This window comes from Camelus dromedarius, chromosome 16, assembly GCF_036321535.1.
Source record: "Camelus dromedarius isolate mCamDro1 chromosome 16, mCamDro1.pat, whole genome shotgun sequence".
Lineage (NCBI taxonomy): Eukaryota > Metazoa > Chordata > Mammalia > Artiodactyla > Camelidae > Camelus > Camelus dromedarius.
In genome coordinates this window covers 31,337,859-31,356,715 of record NC_087451.1, presented here as the reverse complement: position 1 = coordinate 31,356,715, position 18,857 = coordinate 31,337,859, and the positions used below count along the sequence as shown (strand labels likewise).

At 46.2% G+C, this 18,857-nt stretch overlaps 1 protein-coding gene across 2 annotated transcripts in view; it reads right to left on the bottom strand.

The window, feature by feature from the left end:
- Window positions 1–18,527, bottom strand: part of UBE2O (ubiquitin conjugating enzyme E2 O) — a 54,785-nt gene extending 36,258 nt beyond the window's left edge. For both annotated transcript variants that reach the window (XM_031469151.2, XM_031469152.2), the window contains exon 1: window positions 18,080–18,527. In XM_031469151.2, coding sequence (XP_031325011.2) covers window positions 18,080–18,496 — 417 coding nt within the window. In that variant the 5' untranslated portion in view covers window positions 18,497–18,527. The remainder of the gene's footprint in view (window positions 1–18,079) is intronic.
- Window positions 18,528–18,857: the final 330 nt, after the last annotated feature.

Below are 18,857 nucleotides of genomic sequence, written 5' to 3'. Positions count from 1 at the left end.
AGACATGGGAGAGCCACACGACAGAAGCCTTCCTGGCCACAAACAGGGATGAAGTACTGAAATGTGTTACGGTACGAAGGGAACTCGAAAACATGCTCAGTGAAAGAAGCCAGACACAAAAGGCCACATATTACATGTTTCCATCTATATGAAATGCCCAGAATAAGCAAGCCCACAGAGACAGAAAGTGGTTACCAGGGGCTGAGAGCTGAGAGAAGCGGGCAATGTGGTGTGACTGCTAATGGGTAGAGAGCTTCTTTTTGGGTGATGCAATGTTCTAAATTTAGATGTCATGATGGGTGCACAAATCTCTGGCAATACCAAAAACCATCTGAATTGTGTACTTGGAGTGAATTTTATGGTATGTGAATTATATCTCAATAAAGCTGTTTGGTGTTTGTTTTTTGTTTGCTTTAAGCAAGCTAGGTTAAGCTGCCTGGTGTTACGGTCCTGAGAAGGAAGTTTTCTTGGAAATGTCTCCTGAGTCATGGCGTAAATTCTCTGTATTACAGATTTTATTTTTCAAGTCAAACACCAGAACCTTGTCTCCACTACAATTAAACCACCAGAAAACAAAAACCAGCATCACTAGTGCCCTCCACTTCTACTCTTGGAAATTAGATGGGTGTCCTTCTTTGGACTGCTCTTTCCTAAGCCTTAGTGTCTGTCCATTTGTGGTTTCCATCAACCTTAATCTCAAACATGTAGCCTCCTGGGGCCTTAGTTCCTCAACTACAAAATAAGGGGGTCAAACCAAATTATCCCTTGCAGCCCCTGCTGCTACGGGCCTAGACACACTCTAAAACCTGGTATACAGCCAACATCAATCATCTCAGGGCCTCAGTCGAAGGCCCCACCAGCACTGGGCATGCGATAGCTGGAAACTCCCATGTACTCTGGTGTTATCAGCCTAGGAGAGAAGAGCTTAAGGTGGGGGAGAACCTGGAAAGCCCAACATGCAGGAAACACACCTCCACCTTGGGAATCACCATCCAGGACATAGTCACAGACCCACTATGAGCTAGGCCATCTGAGAAGTCTCACTGGAGCCAGATGAAATAGACAGGGATTCCGAACAGTGATGAGGATAACGCCTCCCCCAGCGAACAGAAACAGCGCCCGCTGCACGTGGCCACGGTCAAAATTTGGGTCGGGGAGGGTCCTTTCAGAGTTTAGCCTTTGCTTCTGAAAGGAGTTCCAGGGTGGGCCCAGCCAAAACTGTCACACCGAGTGAGCAATTCTAACTGGGACAAAATGACAAGAGTGGAGATGAAAGACGCTTAGGACATTTCTGGGAATGCTTTTTCACTTAAACTTAGAAAAACAAAACAAAACAAAAAACTGTCCTTCCTTGTCCTCACAAGGGTCTTTTGATTCATATACCTCCGTGAGCACCCCCACCCCATCAGGGGCACCTCTGGCTACTAAGATAACCTGCCCTAACAGAGGGCTCAGGAGCAAGTGCCAAGGACTAATAAACGCTGACCCTGCTGTCCCCCAGCAGCACCATGTTTTTCCCCAAGTGGCGCCACACTGGACCCAGTTCAACCCAGTGGCATGCCCGGCACAGGGGCAGCACTTCAGAGAGCAGAAGAGGGAAGTGCCAGGCCAGGGACAGCGCCCAGGGGCTGGACACACTAAGTCCCTCACTCGCCACCACGAAGCTAATAACAAGGGAGGGAGGACCTGACCCAGGTTTGCCTGAATCCAAAGCAGTGACCTGGCAAGTGCACACAGTAGTCCAGAAAGCTACTGTGCTTTAAAAAAAAAAAAAAAAAGGCAGGGGAGGGAGAGGACGTGGAGGAGGGGAAGAACATATACATGCGTGTTAGAATATGCACAGAATGGTGGTGATGATTTTGAAATGTATAGAAATATCCAAGCACATGGTGTTGTAGGTCAATTATACTTCAAAAGAAACAAACTCAGAAAAAGAGATCAGATTTGTGGTTATCAGAGGCAGGGCAGGGAGGAGGAACTGGAGGAAGGTGCTTAAAGGTACAAACCTCCAGTTATAAGAGAAATAAGTACTACGGATGTAATGTGCAACAATGATAAATGTAATTAACACTGCTGTATGTTACATATGAAAGTTAAGAGAGTGACTCCTGAGAGTTCTGATCACAAGGAAAAAGATTTTTTTCTTTTTCTTTTATTTTGTACCTATGAGATGATGGATATTCACAAAACTTATCATGGTATCATTTCATGGTGCACTTAAGTCACATCATGATGCTGTACATTTTAAACGTGTATGTCAATTATATCTCATGTCAATTATATCTCATGTCAATTATATCTCAATAAAACGGGGGGGGGAAGCAGCAGCAAATTTTCAGTATCATTTTTCTATCTTAATAAAAAAAGATCTAACTCAGTCTTGCTGCAGAATCATCACAGAGAAACCCTAAAAGGGATGTTAATATATGCCTAGCCTTGTAAAAAAAATATATACATATATATATATACACATATATATATATATATATTCATAGAATAGAATAGATCTGGTCATAGTGGTGGTCTCTGGGGAGTGGAAATGGTAGGGAAGAAACAAATATTTCATTACATACTCTTTTAAACTTTTTGAATGTTATTCCATCTGTGTATATTATTTATTTAAACACACACACACAAGGATTAAGATTTGGATTTAAAGTCAGTCTTATAGGGCAGACAAGCTAATAAGCAACATTCCCGCTAAACTTGCGATCATACTTACCGTGTGGGCTCCCACACATGACAGGGAAACTGAAGCAGAACTAAACAAGCCCCCAGTTAGCAGTAACTACTGGCCAGCACTATGCTGAGTGGTGCTCAAGGATGACCTCATCCAATTCCCAGCAACTGTACAAGAGTCTGTCTACGGGTCTAGCTGTGGACACTGAGTAATCGCAGGTCTACATGCCAACTCAAAGCCCGCTGTCTGAGCACCTCCTTCCCCCTACCCCAGCTCTGGCTTACTCACTTCCCCCTCATCCAGCCCTCTGCGCGGGGAATGCATGCCCTGAGCTGAAGGCACAACAGACTGGCCTGCTTGTCCTGCAGAGCTCAGGGACACCCCCTGGCACAGGAAAAGCTTATTTCTTGGCAACAGCAGAGCAGTCAAAAAGAGGCCCAGTCAGCTGCCCTGAGTTCTAGTCCTTTAGATGCTGCCAACTAGCTGGGTACGCCTGCATAAGTCAGAAAAAAATCTCACCATCATGCTGGGAAAATAGGTATTCTAAGACAGAAGTGTAAATGGGGACCACTTTGGGGGATGACAGTTTAATAAAACGAATCAAGTCTTAAAAATGTATTGCTATCCCTTGACCAGTAATTTCATTTAGGACTTTATCCTAAAAACTTAAAGAGGGAGTCAAAGATATAAAAAAGGTATAAGATGTTAGTATCGTTATTTAAAACTGTGAAAACCTGGCAACAAGTTAGCTGGTCAAAAGAAGAGATTGATTACAGAAATTTGGGTTCATCCATCTGCTGGAATTAAGGGCATTCGTTAAAAATCATGTTATCAAAAATTTTTTTTGAAATGGGAAGAAAACCTTATGACACAGAAAATACCTCCACCTATGAACATCCAACTTAGGAACACTGCAGACAGGCTCAAGGCCATGTTCCCGAAAGAGAGCAGTCCTCCTTAGCCTTTTTTTTGTGTGTGTGTGTGTGTGTGTATATATATATATATATATATATTTTTTTTTTTTTATTGAAGTAAGGTCAGTTTACAATGCTGTGTCCTCCTCAGCCTTTCTAACTGTGCCTGCACTTAGTCTGCATGCGTTTCACAAACGTTAACTCCATCACATCTGAAAACAGCAAAGGCGGTGGGCACGAGTATTGCTGTTCAGGAAAAGACCAAGGTACGGATGACAATTCCAGTAAAGAGGAAGTGGAAAGAGCACGATGAATCGTACTTGGAGAGCAGTGCAGGGATGAGCTAGTCAACAGAGATGATCATCAAGGCCCAGCAAATCTCTGCGAGGTGCCCACAGTGTGGATGCGGGCGCAGGGTGGGGTGGACGAGTGCAAAGACCGAGGACGCGGCACCTGCTCAGCCAAGGTCTGTTGTGGGTTCAGCAGGAGGCTTGGACCCGAGACCTTGAGGCCGAAGCAAGGTGAAAATGGTAAAGGTTTTTGTCACTGGTGGTGTTTGTTTCTAAAATACAGTCCAGGAATGAGTCTTCAGGCTCGAGCCCAAGAGAATCCGTGTAACACCAACACAAGGTGGGGTGCTGTGGAGGGGTCGCCCGCACAGCAACAGATCTGACGGGGTCTCGACAAGGTGACGTGGTCTGCCACGGGAAAGATGCCTTCTATAATAGTGAACAGCAAAGCAAAGACGTCTGTCTGGGTTTAAAGCTCCCAATATTTGGTGGAAATACACATGGGGACTGCAAACTTGACATTCTCTTGGACACCTCAAACAGTCTTCCGAATCCAACCCGTTTTAAGTTTGTTAAGCAGCATGTACTGCAGGGGTGGGTTGGAGTGGGTGGTAGATTGAACACAGTATGCGTTTTCTGTAAACAAATATTTACATGCTCATAAAAGACTAACCATCCACTGAAATGATAAAAAGCAGTTTATACCCACGTAGTAGAATTACAGGTGACTTTTTTAAACCTACTTTTTATATGTTCTTGCGATTTTGTATTAAGTATGTATAAGTAACTTAACATAACTTGCAATCAGTAAAAAAAAAAAAAAGCTATCAACAAATAAGAGAATAATCCCACCAATCTGTCTTCAGTATTGGATCACCAGAGACTGAGCAGCAAGCCATCCAGCCTGCAGACTGTCTCTACTTCCGTGGCCCTTGGCCCCTACATTCCCATATCACCCTGCATTCACTCCCCCCTCAACTACACAAGTGCTCTCCACAGTTACGTGTCCCTTCCGACCATCTTGTTTTAGAGAGCATCCTGCTTGACCCCTTCTCTGTGGTATCAAAAGCTGGTGGAACAAAATTCTCCAGTAAGATAACTCTTAGGGCAGAGGATGAAGTGTGGATGAGAGAAAGATCAATTAGAAGGGTTTTTCCAACATTCAAAAGGCAATTATGCAAAATGCAATGGAGTATCACGGATTTGGATCCTGAACAGAAAAAGGACGAGTGGAAAATTAATCCAAATAAAAGCGTGTAGTTTAGCTAACTGCATGGAACCAATGTTAGCCTCTTACTTTTGACAAATGTGTCGTGCTACCTAAGATGTTAACATTGGGGGAAGCTGGGTGAAGGGTATATCAGGATCTTTACAACTTTTCTGTAAATCAAAATAGTGTTGATTTTTAAAACGCAATTATGAGGGTATGAAAGAGGATAACAGTAAGAATTAAAGAAAGATGGGGCAGACTGAATACATATCTCCAAGGCACGTATCTCTATTCACCCGCATGTTTCCAGGCACCTAAGACACAGCACACCCAAAACCACGAGTCCACACACTCTGTCCATGCTGCTGTTACTGGTGGGACTGTCTTACCACCTGGGTCTCTGCTGTGGCTCCCCCTCACTCCCTGTAGGCCGGGGGGCCACATGTCTACAGTGAACGGCTTTCACTTTTGCAAAAGGTTATTGTTTAATAAGGACGGAGTTTCAGTTTGGGAAGATGAAAAAGTTCTGGAGATGGGTGGTGGGGAAGGCTGCACAAAAACATGACTATACTTACCGCCACTGAACTGTACACTCCAAAGTGGTAAACATGGTAAACTTTATGGTATGTATATTTTACAACAATAAAAAGCAAAAAACTCAATGGCTCCTCAACTCCCTCCTGACCAGCTGAAAGCCGCAGGCCGCTGACACCACTGCCGCAGCCCAGTGAGTGGTGCCCACGCCGCACTCCTTACTCCCCAGGAGCCTGCAGGGCTTTGCGCCTGCTGCCCTGCCTGAGAAGCCCCCCCCCCCCCCCCGACGCCCTGACCTCTCTATCCCCACCACCCTAACTCAAAGCTTTACTACTGCCCTCTCAGATTCAACAGAGTCCCACTTGCACTTGGAGTTAGGTCCCCAGGTCAAACCGAGCACCAACAGAATTATCCCTGAAAACTCCCTTAGAACGAGTACTAAGTCCTACACACCAGCTCTTCCGCTGGCGCTGAAGCAGGTCGCTGCTGTGCCCACTGGATACTGGATGAAGTCGCTGGCTCACATTTGGGGCCCATTTTGTTAGAAAAATCAGTACTTTTCAACACTCTGCGCCTTGCATGTATACATGATGTCATGCAAATTAAATGCACAAAAGACATAACTCACTTGCTTTGTAAAAGCCTCCTTAGTAGTCTCCAAGCTTCCCAGCTCCCCCACCTAACCCATCCCTGTGAATCACTGCCCAATCACTCACTGCAAATTCTGCAGTGGCTCCTCACGTTAAAAAGAAAAAAAAAAAAACTCTAAACTCCCAAGTCTACCATTCAGAGATCTTTATACCACAGAGCAAGTGTGATGCAGTCTTTGAGGGGCAGCTGGCCGCATGGCTAAAGGGGCAACAGCCTGGGTTTAGCGCAACCTCTTCCACTTACTATGGGACTATGGGCAGCCTCCTACCCTCCTTCATCTGTAAAATAGGTAAAATAATAACAGCTATTTCACAGGTTCTCTCAGGGTGGCTTAAAAGAGCAAACACACCCAAAGTGCTTACAACAGTGTCGAGAACACAGCAGGTGCACAATAATAATTTTTATACTAATAACAATAATAAATGTTTTTATTATTTGCAGTCGGATCCTTGCTTGCTAGGACTTCCTCCTTATCCCTCAGCAGTTCTCAAAATATGGTCCAGGGACCCCTGAGGCCCTTTCAGGAGATCCAAAGTCAAAACTTCCTCACTATCTTTTTTTTTTAATTTTAAGGAACTTTTGATTCTTTTTTTTTTTTAATTGAAGTATAGTTGGTTTACAATATTGTGTCAATTTCTGGTGTACAGCATGTTTCACTCACACATATACATACATGTATTTCTTTTCATATTCCTTTTCATTACAGGATACTACAACATATTGAACAAAGTTTCCTGTGTTGAACAGAAGAACCTCATAATACTATTCAAAAGGCATTATTTGTCCTTTTCACTCTCATCCTCTCACAAGTCTACGGTGGAATTTTCCAGAGGCGACATGATGTCATTGCTCTGATGGCGTAAGCATTCTTGGGTTTTGAATCTTGTTTAAATTTCTCACATGGTAAATACTGATATAACCCATGTAAGTAAAAGCTCGCTGGGGGCCTCAATAGCTTTTACGTGTAAAGAAGTTCAAGGCCGAGTGAACTATTTTTCTCACGTGTCACCCAAACTTCCTGCCTCTACTGTCTTTGTTCATAGTGGTCTTACCGCGTAGGGTACCCTTCCCTCCCACAACTGCAGTCCCCAGTTCCTACCTTTCCTGGGCTCGTTCAAAACCTACCTCCATGAAAGCTTTTCCTCATGCTCTCCCACCAAACTCCTCTTCAGATGGAACTTGGAACTGTCTATCTTATGGTATCCCTTCCTTTATTCATTGAACAAATATCAGTGAGCATCTGGTTTGGTGCAGTCACATCCTAGGCACTGGGAACAGAGAACGAAACGCTTCTGACCCCTTACTTTCTGGCTGGGGGAGGCAGTAAGCAAGGAGATGAAGTAATGAAATCTCAGATGATGCTGGGTGCCACGAGGAAAATCAAGCTGAGTAAGGGACTAGAGAGGTGTTTTTCTCTCCTACCAGACCGAGTTTCTGGAGCAGCGCTACCCAATACAGCAGCCATTTGAGAAAGGAGAATGTAAATAATTTTAATAATAGTTTTTATGCTGATTACATGTTAACATATTTTTGATACATTGGGTAAAAACATATTAAAATTAATTTCACTCATTTCAATTCTCTTTTCACAGATGGCTCCTTATTAAGTTTAAAGTTACAGACATGGCTGACATCACATGTGCATTGCTCAGGTCCCCTCCAGAGCCGAGATGGGCAAACTACAGTGTGCAGGACAAACCCAGCCTTCTGCCTGCGCTAAGTGAAATCCTACAGCCTGTGCCATGGCCATCCATCTGCTTACTGTCTCTGAACACTTTCTCACTACAGCAGCAAAGGTGAGCAGCTGTGAAGGGGGCAGTACAGCCTGCTAAGCCTAAAATATGTTCACCTGGCCCTTTAAGGAAAGTCCGCTGGTCCCCGATCTAGGGCAGGGATGAGGTGGGGTCTCCACCTCCCACAGTCCACCCGGTCCACCCAGCAGTTGCAGGGGCAGCTGCGCAGCCAGAGAAAAGAGCCTGAGCTTTGGCAGCACAAACACCCCAGCTCAGCTCCTCAGTAGCTGTGTGGCCTTGAGCGGGTTACAGGCATCTTCCAGGTTTGGTCTCTTCGTCTCTAAAATAGGGACACGGGCCACTTCAGGGAAACAGAAAGATAATAACATGCAAAGCGAGCACACAGCAGGCAACCCACTGATGCGGGCTGGATAAAAGACAGCAATTTCAATCACTGTCCCCACTGGCTGTACTGTACTCATACAGCTATCATATATTTTCATCCTAAAAAGAAATTAAATCCAATGAAACGTCTTAGCAACAACTGTGTGTTAATATTGGTCAGTAGGCAATAGGGGAGGGTTGGTAGTAAACAGGTCTTTCTAATGCTATTACCTGAAAGCACTGCCTGGTTATTAAAGGCAACTTAATTTCCCTTTCCTCCTGCGGCCCATCTTTTGACAATTTCTGGTATTAACACTGCTACTAGAAGACTAAGCAGAGGGAGACAAAAACCTCAAACCAGTTGCATATTCTTGTAACTTGGGTGGAGGAGGATTAAAAACTGAACCTACTGACATCAACAGGGTCTTTGAGGACCTGTATACCAGTCCAATTCAAAGTGTAGTCACTCCCAAGCAGCAGAATCTGCATCGGAGGAGCACATCAGACACGCACATCCTCGGGCCCACCCCAGTCTGGGCGCTGCAGGAGAATCTGTACCAACGAGAGCCAAGCACACACTCGCCTTTAACAAGCACTGATCTAGGTGTCATTCATCCACGCTCTCCCATTCCCAGCACCGCCAATCAACTGGGGTGGTTTTACCCATTCTTAATTGAAGGAGTTATTCACTCGTATATGTGAGTCATTCAGAATATAAGCTTTCACAGAAAGCTCTGTTTCTCAAGCAGCTTCCTATCTAAGGAGAGAACCCGAGTGCATCGCCCAAGTGCCGTGGGGCATGAGGCAGGGAACAGCACAAGTGATTTGGGAAAACAGATTAGCTGGAGTCAACTGAAGAGGCAGGAGAACGTGTGAAATGAAGCTGAGGAGCCTTGAAGACAAGTCAAGGCAGGACAAGAGGCTGGGCCCTGACAGCCTGGTCACTCGGGAGGTCGGCCTGCAGTGCAGCCTGCTGGGCAGAAGGAGGGTCTCAAGGCAGGGGGACCAGGACAGACGAGTCCAGGCATGAGACAATCAGGGAACCAGTGCAGTGGAAAGGAAATGCAGGGACGCAAGAGGCATTTCCAACAAAGACTTGACAAATTAAAATGGGGGCCTGACGCCAAAGGCACAGGCAACAAAAGAAAAACAGACAAGCCGGACTTCATGAAAATTTAAACATTTTTATGCATCAAAGGACACTACCAACAGAGTAAAAAAGGCAACCCACAGAATAGGAGAAAATACTTGCAAACCATGTATCTGATAGAAAGATAATCCAGAATATATAGGGAACTCCTAAAACTCAACAACTAAAAACAATCAAACACAGGCAAGTGACTTGAATAAACGTTTCTTCAAAGAAGACATACAAATGACCAACAGGCACATGAAAAGTTGCCCAGCATCACTAACCATTAGGGAAATGCAAATCTAAACTACAGTGAGATAGCACTTCATACACAGTAGGATAGCTACTATCAAAAAATAAATAAAAATAACAAATGTTGACTAGAATGCAGAGAAACTGGGAATATAAGATGGTACAGCTGCTACGGAAAAACAGTATGGCAGTTCCTCAAAAAAGTAAAAATAGAATTACCACGTGATCCAACAACTTCACTTCTGGGTATGTACCCAAAAGAATTGAAAACAGGATCTCAAAGAGGTATCATACACCCATTTTCATAGCAGCATTATTCACAAAAGCCAAAATGTGGCAGCAACCCAAGTATTTATCAAGTGATGAAGGGATAAGCAGAATGTGGTATATCCATACAATGGAATACTACTCAGCCTTTAAAAGGAAGGAAACTCTGACATAAACTACAATATGGATGAACCTTGAGGACATTATGCTAAGTGAAATAAGCCAGTCACAAAAAGACAAATACTGTATCATTCCACTTATACCGGGTACCTACCGCAATCAAACTCAGAGACAGAAAGTAGAATGGTGGCTGCCAGGGGCAAGGGGGAGGGTAGAATGGTGAAGGGGGCGGTTATTGTTTAAAGGGGACAGAGTTTCAGTTTTACAAAATGAAGAGTTACGGGGATGGATGGTGGTGGTGACAGTCAAACAACAATGTGAAGTCTTTAATACCATTCAACAGTACACATAAAAGTTTTATGTTATGTGTATTTTACAACAATTTTTTTAATTTTAAGGAAAAAAAAAAAGAATGGGAGCCCAAGAAGTTAAACTTAAAATGATTACAAATGTTCTGATTTTTAGAATATGTAAGTGTGAGTAGAGTTAAGTGTCATCATGTCTGCTGCTAACTCACCACTGGCTCAGGAGATAACATATTTACATCCACTGACATGCACAGATAAAGCAAATATGGCAGAATGTTAACTGCTGACTCATGATGGCTGATAATAATTAGTAATCACTGGCCTAGCCTTTCAACTTTTCTGTATGTTGAAATTCTTTCATAATAAAAAAAAAGTTGGGGAAAGAAATTTCTAAAATTCCACAGACTAGGAGTGGGGAGGGTAGTTACATTCCTAAGACCTTCCACCCGTAAAGATGACAGGATGGGTCTATCAGGTAAGTGGCTGGGAGTGTGCTGCAGATGTGTAAGTCGTGTACATGTAGATACCAGCTGCGGCTACAGGAGTGGACAAGCGCACTGAAGAGAAGACAGGGAGGGGAGGAGAGTCTCACTGAGAGAGGGAAGAGGGAAAAGGCAGAAGAAAAAAATCCACTATGGTCAGTAGAGTGGAACCCAATGGAGGAAAGTTTCCACTAAGAGAGATGATCGACCATAATAACAAGGCTGATGAGTCAAAAGGACAGACGCTGAGAAAAAGTCAGTAAATGCAGTGACCAGGAATTCACCAGCCCTCTGTGACCTTCAGAAGAGCCATTCACACCCAGTGCTGTGAGGCCAGAAGGAGAAAGGCTAGGGGACACGCGGGTCTCCAGGAAATGGAGGCAGATACCCCTTTCTAGCAGCGGGGTGCTGGGATGCCCCCAAAGCAGGCTGGGGAAGGGCGAGATGCTCTCTCTACCCTGTCCTAAAGACGAGAGCATCAAGCTTCAGGGCCCTCAAACTCCCTTAAGTAATTAAACAGTCAGAGCAGACAAATATGAGGATGCTTTAGGCTCGGAGCATGTCAGATCCTGATGCTCCCAGAAGCCATACAACAGACACAGATGTGTGTGTCGATACTCCTTCCCACTGCACTTAAGGGGGCTAGCGAGTGCAGTCGGATATGCCTGTCAAGACAGCATCACAAGCCCTCAACACTGCAGCATCTCCCACAAACAGGATCAAAATTAAAACAAGGAGGAAGAACTTCATCAGAGCTGCTGGGTGTGAAAGACCAGCTCTCACTTGCAGGATGCAAATGAAGAACACTCTTAAGACTGCAGGAAACCTCTCCAGGAGCCTGGGGTTTTCATTTTATTGCTGAATAGGACTGACTGCCTTTTCCTTTTCTTTTTTTAGCACTACTCAGTATCTCAAATGTTTAAGATTGTTTGGAGTGTCATAGCCAGAATGAATTTTCACCAGACATAGCTTTGCTATCAATTTAGACCAGAGTGATCAGGTGTCTTATTCCTTTGACCTAGCTGCAGAAAACAAAATGTTTCACTCTCAAAATATGCAAACAAACCAAAAACTCCTCAACCAGTCAACTAAATTTAACTCAAAAAAGACATTCATTCCAGTACTGACTGCCTAGCCGAATACTTCTGAACAGTGTGTCATTTGCCTCAATATTTAAATCACAAAAACTTTTTCACAGTCCTGCTTCAGAAGAAGACAGTATACCCATGGGCAAATTAACCAGAAGATCTATTCAACACAGTCAGCCTGGGTCAAAGGACAAGAAATCCTCAACCGCAGAGTATAGCTGGAGAGTGAGACAAGGGCGAAGAGCCCTGGAGAAGATAAACTCAGAGGGCTATCCATTAACACGATTCAATTTTATCCTGAACTACAAAAAATTCCAGTAAGCGTCCTGCTCTTCCCGGTCGGATCTGCAACCGCACGTCAGGTGGTTCCTAGCAGAGCCCCCTGAGTCTGGCACACGAGTCAGCAAGACAAGCAGTTCTGAGCGTGTCCCCAGCTCAGTGCAGCTGCCATTGTGGAAGCAGCAGCGAGAAAACCTCGACCTCCCCGGGGTTTGGCCTCTAGCCCCGGGCACGCGGAGCCTCGGGGAGGAGCCACAGTTAAAAACACCCAATTCCTAGTAAATATAAGTGAAAGCATCTTGTAAACGAGAAAGCATTTTATAAACGGTCCTGATGGCCATTTTCCCCTTTGAGTATTCATTTAAAGTAACACCGTCCCACCCCAATCCAGAAGCAGGCTAAGCCCTGGGCAGCAAACTCTGATCAAAATAGGAGCACAGATTATGTCCTCCGAGGGTTAAAGCCACGGGATGGCTTTTTAAAGAGAGCCCACTCATCACAGAATCGCCCTAAACTCAACTCTGAGGGGACCACCAGGGGCAGCTGGCGCTGTTCCCAGGCCCAGCACTGCTGTGACGGCAGTCCACATTATTCACGACACCCGCACCCACCCCCTTTGGTAAAGTGCTAGCCCCGCAGATGTGCCACTGGATTCCATGAGGCCCGTGTGTAAAACTGAAAAAAAAAAAAAAAAAAAGTTCCTCCCAACAACACAGGAAAATGACAAAGAGAAAAGCAGGAATACCAATGACATGGGGACGGGAAAAGCACAGACACCTTTAACGTCCTAAAGCAAAAACAGGTGGGGGAGCAGAGTCGGTGGCGTGGGGAACCTGAAGGGAGAAGGACTGGAGCTGAGCGGACGCAGCCTCTCTCCAGGGAGCCCTTCCAACCTGTCCCATGACTCAGCATTCCCAGCAGGAGGGTGACAACCGCAGCAAGGGAGGGGCAGGAGGTCAAGCTGGGTTTCTGAACCCCGACCTTTTCTAAGACAACACAGGTTTCTGCGTCAGTTACCCGGGCTTGTTCTGCTCCCGGAGATGCAGGTGGGGGCTCAGACTTACAGAGTCTGCTTCATTCAACATCTAGGGGTATTTACAGGTTCTCCAGAAATAAAATGTCGTTTTTGACAGTTATTTTGATAACAACTGTGGGGCTAGGGAATGAAGAACGTGCAACAGAAGCACATGGCAGTGCAATAAGGTTTCTCTCACACTTCTCCCTCCCAGCCACTGGTCCACCTGCCACCCATCCCAATATCCTGCCCTTCCCATCTCATCACCTGTGGTTACCTCCTCCTCCACTAAGACTTCTGAGTGTGTCAAGACTCAGTGATTAATGCCAACTGCAAGGCCTGTGACTCATGTTTGATCAGGGTACTTAATACAGTAACAATCTATGAATCCTCAAGTGAGAGCAAATTATATTTACTTCCATTTGTATTCAGGTTCCTCCACTTATTAGCAGTGTGACATTGGACAAGTTATTTAACCTCTCTGTTCCTTGGTTTCCTCCGTAATACAGGGGTAATAATAGTACCTAATTCACAGGGGTATTGTGAGCAATTCACATAAAGCACTTAGAGTGCCCATCACCTAGTCACTCTATATAAGTTTGTTTTTCATGTTATTATCTTTAAATACAAAAGCAGTCCTCTGCCATCCTTGTAATTCATAATCTCACTACCTGTCTTTTGAGAATTTTAAAAGATGCCTCCTAGATTCAGGAAGATATATACACATATGTCCCCACTCCTGGAGGCTGGTGGACTTTGGCAGGTGTTACTCTAAATGTGCATCACTGAATTTCTTATAAAGTAACAGAGGAGTGAAGTTCACAAGTATTTATAGAAGAGGCTTAATAAAGAAGTCAAATCTATAATCTACCACGTCACAAGCAAAGACATCACCAAACAGGAACTCCTACAACACTGAGACCCTGCAGTGCACTTTTTGCTTCTCTCTGGGGTGGCACCACCCAGTGACACAGGGAAGGATCTCCTGAAGAGACAGGGCTGGCTCTGTCTGATGGACATCAGGGTGGTGTCTGCTAATAGCCAAGCAGGCACGCCAGGCACCATCTGGCTACACTTCTGGTTATTCACCTATCCAGGATCATTTCAGGGGCTACAAAGACAGACCTCACATTTTATTGCAGAGAGAGAAATGAGGCAGTGACTAGCCCAAGGTCATTCAGAGTAGGTGACAGCCAGGAAGAGCACCCAAGGGTTCTGATTTCAATCACAGGACACAAACACATGCCCTTCATCTGGTGAAAGTGCCCATGAGTCAGGGACAAGCCAGACGGAGCTCTCGAGGCACTGGGAGGTAGAAGTGGAAGCTAAGGGACAAAGAATACAATCACGAACAGCTGAGAGACTCCACGAGTGCTGTGATCCTATCTGAATAAAATGCAATTAGATGCACTTAGTCTTGCATCTTGGTTAACCTTACATAACTTCTTCCTATTACATCACTAAGAACAATAGCTTTTAATAGGTCCAGCACCTGGACGAGCAAGGCAAGTGAACCCCACAAGCTATGATGCTACAGCAAATAGCTTTCCCCATGGAAGTGCTGGCCTGCCTAGAAGCCAAAAATAAACCGAGAAGCCAATTCCTGAGGGACCTGTCATCAGGGATGCTACACACACACACAAACTTACAAAAGCAGGATGATCATGGACAGCTTTAATTTAGAGACATTAAGTCTCAAATCAGGCAAGACCTTGAATGTTGAGGCAACCTAGAGCAAAAGACAACACACAAGGGATGGGAAAGCAAAGGGAAGCTAAATCAAAAACAGGAAGGCCCTAAACTTGGACAGACAGCAGGGGATCTCTTCCTTACAAAGGCCACTCTGTCCAAATCAGGACAGGTGGAGACCAGAAAGACCCACCATATTCAGCCAATGCTCAAGAAGGTGAAGAGGCTGTCAGCATTTGGCTTTATGCCAAAAATTTACTCTAAGGCTGACCATCAACAGGGAAGGGGCAAGTTTCCACATACGGGACCTATGGCCAAATGGGAAAAGTTTCAAGTGGGTAAATCAGCTACCACACTGAGACTGAGGAAAGGTAGGAGCACAAATTACGTGCTTCTTTTAAATCCTAAAGAAGCTTAACTGTGGCTGCTTGAAGCTTCAAGTACTGGACCGTAAGTTCTGCAGTTTCTAGGAAGACCTACTTATTTTGTTTCTGTTAATAATTTTCGTTGTCATGACCAGGAGGGAGTAGGATCTGTTGGCTAGCCTCTTCATCTCTCTTTCTGAATTTGTTCATTAAAAACTTTAAAGAAATTAAGAGACCAAGATTAAGACTTTACTCATTGCCCACCATATTAACACGAAAACTACAAAAACACTCCACAGCCTACTGAACACTCTACATTAAAAGGATACTATTTAAAGATTCCAATAAGTGGCAGCTTTAAAAAGAAATGTTTCCCAAGATCGTCACTACTTTATTCTATCAATAACTGGGTTCTCAAATCTCATAACCAGATTAGTGATGGAGTAGCAATCGGAATCTAAATACTCAGTCTTGGTCTAATGGTCTTTCCTTTACAGCACATGGTCACTTTGATAAATTTATAAGGAGTGGGAGGTGAGAGGGAAAATCTTCCTAAATCACAATGCTGCAAGGTCCCAAGACCCACTCCACCACCCTAGTCGGTTGTCAGAAGCAGAGCAGGAAAGACGTTCAGCTGACCAGGGTCATCTGTGCCTATGGCTTGGGGTAACAGACAGCTACCGATCAGGTATAAACAAGCCTATTCTCAAGTCCTCAAAGAAGAACTGGGTCCCAACATCCACAAATGGACACTACATGCCCCCCCTTCCTTGAATTCCTCTGCCCCTTAGCTTCTGCTACTAAGCTCAGAAGCTGCAGAAACTACAATGGCAAAGAAAACATTACCACTGGAGCCATGATGGATTTCAACAAATTCAAAGCAAGTCACAGGAGGGCAGCTTCAAAATATATCCAAGCTGGTGCCTTAAAGTTATTTTCTATTTCATTCCAAAACAGGTATTTTAAGTCAAACTGCGTATAATTACACATGGTGGGGGGAGACAGATGGAACTGAACCATAAACAGAGTTAACCACCAAAGTCAGATGAACAGGAACAAAAACTGATAAACATGGCAGCTCCCGGCAGTGAGCCCCAGGGCACGAGGCCATGACAGAGTGAAATGGGTTCCATTCCAGAAGTCACAAACCTCTAGAGAAGATAGTCAGGGAAAAACATTTTTTAAGAACCTATGGAAAGACGGAAAGATGTTGGCAACTGTTTGCTAGTATAACAACGCACAACTCGGTGTACAGAGCAAAAATCTTCTCTCCCCAACATGACAGTATCGGTGGCAATTTTTAACAAAGATTCCACTGTAAAAAGTAATCTTTTCCACATACTTCTGCATGAACTTACCATTTTCTCTCCGAGTCAGAGAAGTGACCACCTGATGTGCACTTGTCTGAGGGGAAGCCAGGGATCCTGTGAGCAGAGATCTCTGGGTCTGTGGATGCCTGTGCCACAGGCATCAGGAGTCACTTTTGCCACTAGGAAACAGATCACAGGCTCTTCGGGGGAGTAAGGCCGTTTTCCCTGCCAGAGCTGACATCACAGACCCCCTTTGCAGGTCGCCTTTGTTTCCCAGTGTGTCAGAAACCCAGATTAACTTCTAAAGTGCCCTCCCCTGAAATCAGACCACTCAACATCCCAGGCAGCTGAACAGCCCAGTCCTGATTCCTGTCTAGAAATGTGTTTTTGAAAGCAAAGAGAAGGAGTAGATGAAGAAGGGGCGAAAGATACAGGGTGTTTGTGTGCGTGCGAATCACTGATAGGAATTCACACGCAAGAAAACAAGACATGAAAAGCTACCAAACCAACTCTGGCTCAGGTTTCAAGTTTATGATGATAAACACTTTTTGCAGTTTTGTGAAAATGCAATATTCACTAGCATCATAAGGAGTCTGATGTCCACTTAATGGCCTCAGGTCAAGAAAAACCCCTCAGGTTTCCAAATGGGTGGCTCTCCTCCATCCATAGTTCTATAGTATTTTTTTTTTCAAGAAGTCCAACCGTACTTAAGAGTCATCAATCCCAGTCAGCAGCTGTCACATCCCTCCCCCCACCAGTACTATTAATATCACGGCTCTGATTGTTAATGATTTTACTCAAAGTTCCCTGCAGCAATTAAAACGAGGCAACAAGGTAAAACACAAGGGGTTGGTTTTCTTCACCGATAATAACGCATTCTGTAATCTAGTGAACTTCTTGGGGTTTTATGTTGGCCGAGATTTTCACCTCTATCTTTGTTTTGGAATGCCCACAACCCCTCCCCGCACGGACCGGCACGGCCTTCCTTCCTGGATGCACAATGCAGTATGTAGCTCCTCGGGGGTCAGCAAAACGCCGCACTGGTGTAAAGCTGAGCGTGCCTCAGAGCCCCAGGACTTCTCCACTGTCGTGGGTCCACATATATAATCTTGAGGCCGACACCGCACCCTGGCCTGGCTTGGAAGTCCTTCTCGTGGGGAAGCCACCGCGGCCCGGTGGCCCAGGGCTGGTGCAATGACTTTGCACCGGAGCGTCCTCTCCGCTGAGGCTTGTCCTCCCACCTCTGCCCACTGCAGTTGCACCATTCCGGGCAGCGCCTCGCACGCCTCCCTGCCCGACCCTGGGCTCTATCAGCCAACTCGTCCTCCCTCAGACCCCGGCCCCGGCCCCGGCCCCTGCCCGCCGACCCGCCGCACCTTGGTCTCCTTCACGTGCTGCTTGACGCCCTCCGGGTACCACTGGACGCGCACGTAGCCTCGGCGCAGCGGGCTGGCCCGGCCCTCCTCGTGGCCCGCGCCCCCCGCCTCGGAGCAGCCCGAGCTCCCGCGGCCCTCCTCCTCGCCCTCCGAGTCCGAGTCCTCGCCGTGGATGAGGCGCACCAGCCCGAAGTGAACCGAGCCGCGGTAACGGCCCGACACCAGGTCGTGAGAGAACAGCAGCCGCTGCGAGCCGGCTTCGGGGCCGGAGTCCGAGGACGGCCCGGAGGCCGAGTCTGAGGCGGGCGCCGGGGCCGGGGCGGGGGCTGCGTCCGGGGCCAGGGCCGCGTCCGGGGCCGCGTCGAGGGCCTGGGCGGGAGCCGGAGCTGCGGGCGCGGACGCTGCGGGATCCGCCATAATTGCTCTGCGCGAGTCTCGGGCGGCGGCAGCGGCGGCGGCGGCGAAAGAGGCACAGGGAGGCGGGACCAGCCGGCGCCGGGGGCGGGGCCACGGCGCGCTGACGTGACCCTACGTGCCGCCGTCGTCTGGGAACCAAGATGCGGTTGCTAGGGGCTACCGCCTCGTCGCTAGGGGACGCTGGAGATGCTGCCGGGGGCGGGGGGCGGGGTGGGAAAGGATGGACTCCACGACAGAGGGGCGGGGCCAGAGAGGATAAAAGTAGAGGGAGTGGGAAGAGGTGGGAATCCCCCAAGAAGGAAGTGGAGTGGTAAGCAAGGAAAAGGGGAGTGGCCGAGGTGGGACGGAGGATGATCTGAAG